Here is a 9,971-nt window from a genome sequence, read left to right as displayed (position 1 = left end):
CCTTAGCCCGCGTGTCCCTTTAATTCGTGCGCTCCTCAAGGTCCTCGCGTCCCTCCCTTGCCGCCGCCGTCGAGCCTCGATTTCCCTCCTCCATTTCCCTTCGCCCTAACCCGCCTTTGCTCCGGCGGGCCCAGCCCAGGACTCAGCTGTCACTTTACTTTTGCGCGCGCACCTCACTGGTCCTCGAGCGGGCACGCGCCGGCGGGGGCGGGGCTAAAGCGCGTCGCGGGCTCGCGGGCGCGACACCCCGAGGCCGACGTGGGGCTCGCGCTGTCGCGGGCTCTCAGGGCGGGCAGGGCGAGCGCGCGCTTGGAAGGGGGCGCGCGCGTTCGGCGGGCGGCGGCGGTGGCGGCGGCGGCGGCTCGCGGAGGCGGCGGCTTCACTCCGGGACTGGCGTCCGAGCCGCGGCTGGAGCGCGGGCGACGCCGCGAGGTGAGTAGGTGAGGGCGGGCGGGCGTGGCCGCGGCCAGAACCTCGGCGTGGGGCGCGCGGGGACCCCACGCGGCGAGGGCCAGCCCGGCGTGATCCCCGCCCCCGCCGCGGCCTCGGCTCGGGTGCGCGCCCGCGGCCCCGCAGGCCTCCCTGGCCCTGCGCGTGCCCGCTGGGGCCCGCGCGCCCCTCCCCCGTCCCGCAGAGTGTGGCCCTCCTTCGCCCTCGAGGACCTCTCCCCTCCCCTTCCGCGCCCACCGCAGCCAGGAACTAAGTCTCTGCAAAGTCCAGGATGGATGTCGCGGTGCAAAGTGCCCGGCTGTCCGGAGCTCTTCCCAAATTGCGTAATTGCTACACGAGGTGTCCGGGCGGGCGAGGGAGTACCCGCTGGGTGTGTGCGTGATGCCCCGGGGTGTGGGTCGTCACAGTGGTCTTTTGTAATGCCCGATGTTTGCCACAGTTTGACTCCAAAGCCAGTTTTCCTCTGGCTTCTCTGCAACACCCACTGGCCTGATTGGAAACTGGATTACCCCTTTCCTCCCATCCCCACCCACCCCCTCTTCGCTCCTAATGTTTTGATCCATTTGCCCTTTTCCAATTCTAATAAACATAAAGCCTGGCTTCTTGTGTCTCTTTTTCCACGACTAACCTGAAATGCCCCATCCATCTTCCCTAAAGGAAATTAAGGCCGCATTAGAGAGACATCATCACCCTTGGCTTGGTGGCAGCTCTTGGACCTATTTGCTGATTTGCAAGACTCTTATCCTCTAACCTTGTATTGTGTAATTTTGAGGGTCTACTCGAGTATTTCCATTTTAAAGTACAAAAGAATGTGCTAGGACTTACCTTAGTGTGAAAGATTTTTAAAAGCTCATCTTAGTTTTAAATCCTTGGATTTGGAAAAGCACGCTCTAGAAATGAAATCTTGGGAATCTAAATGTTTGTCTTTCCTCAGGCAGTCAGGATGCTCCTGGGCGCTTTGCAGTTTTGTTTGTGGGCAATGGTGAAGATGGAGTGTTTTCATAGGTCATACCTTGAGCTCTTTCCTCTAGGGCACAGCACTTCCCCCAATCAGGTTCTCCACTTTTATTTTCCAAATAAATATATTTTCAGACACCTGGAAAGCTAGATAGCGCTACAGTTTCGGTGTATAATATAAAATATTTTATGTTTTGGAAAAGTTAAGAAATCCCAAGTAGAAAAACTGGTATGCCCATGACAAGTTCACATTTTCCTGTTGTAGCTGCACAAATGAATACTTGCTTTTCTAAGTTTTTAGAAATCATGACATTTGATGATTTGAATAGTAATGTGGACTTGAGTACCGTTGGTTTCATCGGTGGGATTTGTTTAGATCCTTTAGTTTTTCTGAAACACACTAATTTCACTCACTATGTGCTAGGAATTTCCAGAGCCTAATGACATCACAGAGCACATAGTCAATAAAGCTTAAAAAATGAGTGTGTTTAAATACTTAAATGTAATATGATTATATTTAGTTAGAAACTAAGGGTTACTCTGAATCTGAAGTAAAAATATCACTTTAGGTGTCTTAAGATCTTTGAAACTGTCATTGGAGGATGTATTTGTGTTAGATCCCTGGAATTTAGCTTCCTTCTAGGTTAGGGAATTAGCTCTTTAGGAATTAATTTTAAAATGCCCGAAAAGTTAATATGTAGACGTTTTAATTCAGGGACTCATTCATTTTTTACTTTAGAGAGACAAGACACCAATTTTATACATAGATCATTTGAATGATCTACAGAGGATTTCCTCTCATAAGAATTAATTGTGTCAGAGTACACAATCATGTTGTTCCCTTTTTTCTGTACTCAAGGATTCAGAAAACACTCAGCAGAAAGTCTAACTCTTGACATTTGAATAGGAGATATGGAGCCTTTGTTTCTAAATGTTTTTATAGTGCTTGTCAGTGTTCGCAGGAGGGTTTGTCATTTGTAGGTAAAGATTTGGATCAGATAAGGTATATTAGATTAAAAATAGAAATGATTATGCTTCTATTTAGCCATTTAAATGCTTTCTGGGGAAGCATTCTGGTTGAGCCCAGGCCTTCACATATATGCCTGGCAAGTGCTCTAGAACTGAGCCATATCCCCAGACCTCCAATAGTAGTTTAGTAGTTTAATCTTCTGGTATTCTGAAGTAGTTGAGGGAATTTCAGTTTCAGATTATGGTCCATTACATCATTGAGTAGTCTATTCAGTATTATATAGTTTACACATTACTAGGTGTGCTCATAAAGAACATTGAAATGTCTGCACTTCACGACTGATGCAGCACACAACGGTCACAGCTGTGCTCTCAGTGGAAGGCAACTACTTTTCTAGAGTTCTTAGGATACATAGAACAATTTCTCACTGATTTCACATCTCTTAACAGTTTGTTCACAGTACCCTGCCTTGAGAGCATCTAATCCTAAGAATGCTTCTTTCTGTTTCCCTACTTATACACCTGCTTATCTAGCATGCTATAGCACATACTTACAAGGTAAGTATGTAACTGTAGATATATTTTAACTCAAAGAAGCAAGCTGAGAAAGAATACAAATATTAAATCCAATAATAAGAATGTTAAAGTCAAATAAGAAAACCCAAGAAATATACTCAGACTTTTAGAGCTAGACATGAAACATAGTGACATAAAATTTCAGTATTCTGTTAAGTGACTTTATTGCTCATAAAAGGTGTCTTAGCCGTGGGGAATGATGCTCTCCACTTGCAGGAGGGAGGGAGAGCAGCCTCAGTGTCCTGTGAGTGTGTGAGAGCTATTTGGACAGACTTACTGTATGTCATGAACAAAGGGACTAGGGATTAGGGTGGTCATGTCATATGTAGTATCTGTTGATGCTTTATCGCTGTGCTTCCTGCTTCTTCCAGTACCGTGCTGTGCATATTTGTCTTATAAATTTCTCGTAGAAAACTTTCCGTCTGTTAAAGGCCTGCATTTAGAAAAGCTACCATGGTTTTGAATAAACTCTAGGTTGAACTGATGGTGATGAATGTTGATCAGAGGCACTGGGTCATGCCTTTGAACTGGGTAATGATAGTAATAAATTGTGTTTGAAGTGTCTGGTTTTGTGTGTTCTGAAGCTTCCTCTTGACCATGTCAACAACAGTTTTAATTCAAAGTCTTAATTTAAGAGTAACCAAAAAGGGTCCTTTTCAAGAGGGCTTTGGATAAAACTCTTTTTCTATTTCTCTTCCCTTCCCCATGTATGTGTATTTTACTCTTGGTGGTGGTGGTGGTGGTGGTGGTGATGACTCTAGTCACAGGCAGTCTCGTTTTTCAAAGACATGTCTGAGCTGTAGCTATATGATACTCGAAGTGATTACTGGTGGCTTGAGGCCCTGTAGTGTCTGAACATGACTTTTGTCAGTTCCGTTCTAGGTCTGTCAGCTTGTTAGGTCATACAGGATGTGATAGTAAGGACCAACCTGGGGCTGATTACGATGCAGTGAGATTGGAGAAGGGCTCTCCTTTTCTCTCAGTGCATTTTTGTGTCGCTATCTAGGTTATAACAGCTACCTAGGTATCAAAGTATTAAGGAAATTGAGTTAGTCATCAGAGCTGCTCCAGGAGCATGAACTCAAAGCAAAGTGAATTCCGAACCTCTAGGGAGATTTCCTCCAGACTGGGAAAAAAGGAATCCTTCAGTGTCTCCTTACACTCTCTATCTGTTGTGCAACATGGTTGCCTAGTTGAGCTGGGTCAGAGCCTACACCCTCCTAAGCTTCAGTTCTTATTTAGGACCACATAGTTTCTGTTCTGTTATCACAAAGGTTACTTAAAACAGTTTCCCAGTTTAGAGGATTTTAAGCTTGGCTCCGCTCTGAGGATATATTGACTGGATGTTAGCATGGCAGTACCCCTCTCTCTCAGCCCTGTGCCTTTTTACACCGACTTGTCAGGACACTTTGAAGGTCTCTTTACCTGTCTGGACATCTCATAGCTGAGCCCAGAATGCTTCTCCCACTGCCTATGAAAATTAGGCTCTCAGTCCTCCCCTACCTTTTAAAATACTTATTTTATATTCTGTGTGTTTGTTTGCATGTATGTCTGTGTACCATATATATGCCTGGGTGCCCAGGGAGGCCAGAGAGGGTGTCATATCACCTGGAACGGGAGTTACAGCCCATTGTGAGTTACCATGTGTATGTTAGGAACTGATTCCAGTTTCTCTGGAAGAGCAGCCAGTTTTCATAACCCCTGAACTCTCTCTCCAACCCCTTCTGGTTTACCTTGTGCCAGTTCTTTTGAGATATAATTTACCTTATAAAAGTAACCCCCTCCATTTTTCTAAATGCTGGAGGTTGAACTTTGCTGAGTATGCACTGTCCAAACTGCCCCTCCAGCCCCAAGGCTGCCATCTTAAAGTGTACAATTTAGCCTAGGGATTGCAGGTAGCTCAATGGCAGCACCTGCCTATCATTCCAAGATCCTGAGTTGAGTCCTCAGCACTACAGAGCAAAGCAGAAAAACGCCGAGGTTTTCTACTATAAGCACTAGTTAATTTAAGAATATTATTATCACTCAGTGGAAACTTTCTGCCCATTAGAAAACACTTTCCTGTACTGTCTCTACCTTCCCACGGATGTACCTGTCTGGACATTCCTTACAAATGAGCTTGTACAGTCTGGTCCTTCTGGCTGGCTTCACTCACTTAGCATAAAGATTCAAGATCTTCCTGCTGAAGCATGCAGATGCCAGACTTCATTTGTTCTTGTGGCTGAGGTATATTGTCATGTGGATGCACCATGCACCATCAATTAGAGAACATTTGAATTCCCTTTACTTTCTGCCTTGTGAATAAAATTGCTACCAACATTTGTTTCTAAATTTTCCATGAATGTAGAGAAGAGAGGTTTTGGCAAACCCCAGACTTATTTGTTCTATAAATGGGCAATTCTCATTTTTATACCTAATTATACTTCTTTTGTTTCGTGGGCTCTGTTTCTCTTCATTCTGAACATACCTTGTTGTAGTCCCTACCACAGCAGAATAAATGACGTGTCATTCTTTAATCTAGGATCTAAGATGTCCACTGAGGCGCAGAGAGTTGATGACAGTCCAAGCACTAGTGGAGGAAGTTCTGATGGAGATCAGCGGGAGAGCGTTCAGCAGGAACCTGATCGAGAACAAGTTCAGCCCAAGAAAAAGGAGGGGAAGATATCCAGCAAGACAGCCGCGAAGCTCTCAACCAGTGCCAAAAGGTAGCCAGCCTCTGTGGGCGCTTCATTTGCATTTCCTACCTTGTGCTTAGTTGATTTGCTGGACTGAAGGTCATAGGGCTTCTAGATCGTCTCCCCTTTTATATGATGTGGTCTTTTAAAAATGTGCTTTTTAATTGTGCAAACCTTTTTAAAGTCATGGCATATTATAAAATTGGCACTTGTAGTGTATTGATATATTTATATCTTGATAGAAAATGTGGGCAGGACACTATAAAAGTATAATTTGATTTCTGGTTATTTGATTGTGAATATATGCACAATGACACAGAATTGGCATTGAGAATCTCTTGACTAGGTCTGGGGAGTGGGGTGATGGCTCAGTGAGAACAGTGCTTGTTGCTGAGTTTAGATTAGTATCACCCATATAAAAACGGTGAATGGTATGCACATCTGTAATACCAGCGCTCTGAGCAGAGGTGTGTGTGTGTGTGTGTGTGTGTGTGTGATTGGACACAGGTGGATCATTATAGCTCATTGGCAATCAAATCTTGTCCAGTAAATGAGCTCCAGGTTTAGTGAAGAGATCCTGTCTCAGCAACAATGAAAACCGAACCAATACAAACAGTGAGTGATAGGGGAGATAACTTTTGTGACTAACACATACGCGCACATGAACACACACACACACACACACACACACACACACACACACACACACTCTGTTGAAGTAATTATTAAGTGATAATTTAGTATCTAATCTCCTTGTTGGTAAGGTCAGAAATACTAGTGTTAATGCATTTTGATTTCATTACGTTAGTTGTTAGTGGTGGTGGGTTGCTCCTGATGCAGATTTCTTCTGTCCCTAGAAGACAGATAGATTTTGAAGGAGGAACTTGGATGTTGGTCTATCGCTACTTTAACCTCTTACAGTGATTGGCATGTCGCCAGGCTTAGAGGGAATCTGAGTTGATAACGTTACATTGTAGTCTGGTGCTTGGAAGATAATTTGAAAGGCAGATTATATGCAGTGGACTCACAATTGCTTGTGATTTTATTCTCTTTAATACCCTTTTAAAAATAAAAATAACAAATAAGAAGTGGGGCTAGCAGCTGTATGTAGGTGTTAACATTCTTTTTAAAACACATAACTTCAGGTACAGGAAACTCTCCGAATGTTGGATGACAGCTTTATGAGCCATTGGATGATATGAATTATGGAACTCCTTTCCTATAAAAACAAAAACTGTCCTTCCAACTTAGTTCTATCCACAGGCCTGGGATGAACCTTTGCAGGCCCTCTGGTGACTGCTCAGCAAGCCATTTAAACCAGCTAGATGTAGGATGTCCAGCCTTTTGGTAGCATGCTCTACAAATGTTTTGGACCAGAGTCATAGCTGTCCTAGATGCATGCAGCCTGTCCCTGTGTACGCCTCCTGAATATTCACTTTTTCCTTGCCAGGATCTCTTACTACTGTTGAGGGAATTACATGAAGTCAGATAGCTCCAGGTATTCACCAGTTTAGGTTGGAACATGATAGGGCAGGAAAAATGCTGCTGATCTTAATGCTGTTATACCCCATGTCCAAGGAGACTTTGCACGGTGATCTCTCTCCTCCTATGGCACAACATAAAGTGACCTGCTCCTGCCAAGTATGGCTGGGGCAGGGTAGACAAGAAAGGTCAGGAGTGGAGAAATACAATGTTTAGGGTGGTGGATGGGTAATACTGTTCAGTTGAGATCTTATGCAGTTTCATCCCGAAACTCACATCCAGCCCTGGTCTACATACTCAGGACTGCTTCAGGCATTCAAGAGAGAAGAGAGGGTTAGACAGGTCCGTGGGGAACAGACCCGTTGAACTGTCCTTGACTCTTCTGTGATCGATAATCACTAGAGATTTCTCTCTTATCTAGCTGGGAGCATCCCTACAAAAAAAAAAGTCAGATTCTGCCTTTGAAGGAATATATACTGCTTAATGTGGACCTTTCAAGTTTACAGTTCATCTTTTAATCCATTTACCACAATGTTTTAGAAAGCACACCCCAGTGATTTCATGAATAAACTATGGAAGGAAGACCATCTCCAAATAAGGGAAAAACTGACTTTAGAGAGGTTATCTGTGCCTAGTCCAGGACAGTACCAGCTTGATACCCAATAGGAAGTAATACGAATACCACTGCAGTGAAAGGCGTCTTGTAGCCGCTTCCCCAAGAAAGCAGTTTCTTCACTGGCAGAATCATTCTGTTTAACCTGTGACCAGTGTGTGTCTTTTAGGTTCCCTGATGATTTACAGGTGGCAGTATGTGATCCCATTTACTATGGATTTTGCGTGTAAAATTGCTGCTTGTTTGCTAAGTGGTTTAAATAAGAAATTAAGGTTTGTTATCAAGGTTCCAAGAATGTGGGACTATTGAGCACCGTGGGGGAAAGAGGACCTACCTTCATTCCCGCACAGTAGCACTGTCCTTTGCCCCTGGAAGCCAGCTCACACGTTTCTTGCTCTTCTACAGCTCTGAGCTAGTCTTGGGTAGCGGAGTTTCAAAATAAAATTTTAATTTGTATTTAAGAGAAATGAAGAATCAATATTTAGATGAAAAGTTTTTCTAAACACCATTATTCTATGAGATAAGCAGTAAAAGGCTTGAGCTTGGTACCCAGGTTCTAATGCCTCGCAGCTTTCTGACTTGAACATAACTTATTGGCTCTAGTCGTATTTTCCTCTTGTTTCAGTATTGGGGATGTACTTGAGATAGACTCAGACTGTGTAGCCAAGGCTGGCTAGAAACTTAGCATACAGCCCAGGCTGGCGTTGAGCCTGAGATCCACCTACACCAGTGTCCCCAGTGCTAGGATTACAGGTATGCTAGATGCCCAGCTGACTCAGTTTTCTCTTTTGCTGTGGTGATTTGGAATGCTGTAAGTATTTTGCTTATAGTAATCTCTAGAATATGGGTGCCGTCAGTTAGACTTTATGCCACTTACTGCCGTGAGGATATCCGTCAGTTCCATTTAATAAAAATGTTAACCTGGGGAACTTAGTGTTGTCACTAGGGCAACTCCGATGCAGTAATTAATCCATTTTGTAGTAACTCAGGTAAAGGGCTTTTCACTTGGGGGCTCAATTCCTAAGTGAATTGTAATGCTAGGATTGTTGGATTAGTAATTACTATAATAAATGTACTATAATTGTAGAATTAATGTATTTTAGAAATGTTTCCTTAAAATACCTCATTTATGTGGTTGCAAAACAGTTAATTATTGAAACAGTAGCCTGAGCTTTTGTCTTTTTTAAGAGGGAAGGGAACGTCTGTGATGCATTTCCCTTTGAGAGCAGTTTTATCTCAAAGCCTGGAGTGTGTCTACCTCACTTGCTTCTCTTAGAGTGCCTACACTGCTCTGTGATACTTGCAGATATGTAGTTGGACATTTATGTGATGTCTAATGTGACAAATATGTAGTTTTGATTAAATTACTAGTCCGCTCCATAAAAGATCTATTTGAGGTCCTCCTTGAATCGAATCCGCCTCTTTCACGTTGATATTTTGATAAGCAATGAACTTTAGATCAGATTTACTTCAAATCAGTTTTTCTCAGAGTTGATACTGTAATGTTACTGAGATTTCAGTGAAATACCAATTTAGGAAGAGTATTTGGTTTTCAACTTCATGGTTTTGTTAGGCTGAAAGGTAAATTTCAGTAGTTCTAATTGTTCTTCTGGTCTATGATCAAACTCCCCGAAGTTTGCTTGTAATAACTGTGTTTTTTTTTGTTTTTTTTTTTTACTTGAAGCATATATTTGAAAACTTTTCAGTGTTTTGGAGTCGGCAAGCATTTTACAGTTGATGTTCACACTTAATTAATGATATACCTTAAATCAGTGGTCTCTTAAAATGACAGGTGTGTGGTACTTACCAGTATTCAGAATTACATTCTAGGCTTATGTGCAATGGAAAGGTTTTTTTCTAGAGACTATTTTGCCATTAAAAATATGCAATAAAATTAATGTGATGCTTTCTTGAGAATTTCTGGGAAGGAAATTTTTGTTGGTTAGGAGTGCTGATGTGTCTTAAGGCATGCGCTCTGTGGGGATATAGAAAGTCTAGATATGGGAACTGGAAGCTCCCATATCAGCAGTTAAGAGAGTCCCAGAATGTCGCGCCCGTCGCTCCTGCCTGCAGGATAGAAGGACTTCGACACGCAGAGATTCTTCCACAACTTCTTTATTCTCTTGCTTGCCGAGGCGAAAGGACCCCGAGCCCGAAACCCTCTGGTTTATATAGCCCTAAGGGGAACGTGTCTGCCTGTGATTGGTGCTTACTTCCGAACCTCATTAGCATCTCTGTGCTGGCTCGTC

At 43.2% G+C, this 9,971-nt stretch overlaps 1 protein-coding gene across 3 annotated transcripts in view; it reads left to right on the top strand.

Annotated features, from left to right (window-relative positions):
• The first annotated feature begins 255 nt into the window (after positions 1-255).
• Positions 256-9,971, top strand: part of LOC110325408 (ubiquitin-conjugating enzyme E2 E2) — a 289,650-nt gene continuing 279,934 nt past the window's right edge. For 2 of the 3 annotated variants that reach the window (XM_029541488.1, XM_029541487.1), the window contains exons 1-2: positions 365-432; positions 5,474-5,657. In XM_029541488.1, the coding sequence (XP_029397348.1) occupies positions 5,507-5,657 (151 nt within the window). In that variant the 5' untranslated portion in view covers positions 365-432; positions 5,474-5,506. Of the gene's footprint in view, positions 433-5,473; positions 5,658-9,971 lie in introns of all 3 variants that reach the window. The other variant, XM_021203384.2, reaches the window with a different exon arrangement.

Source organism: Mus pahari, chromosome 8, assembly GCF_900095145.1.
Source record: "Mus pahari chromosome 8, PAHARI_EIJ_v1.1, whole genome shotgun sequence".
In the NCBI taxonomy this organism is placed as follows: Eukaryota; Metazoa; Chordata; class Mammalia; order Rodentia; family Muridae; genus Mus; species Mus pahari.
The sequence above is the reverse complement of the archived record's forward strand: the minus strand, read 5'-3'. Positions and strand labels throughout refer to the sequence as shown.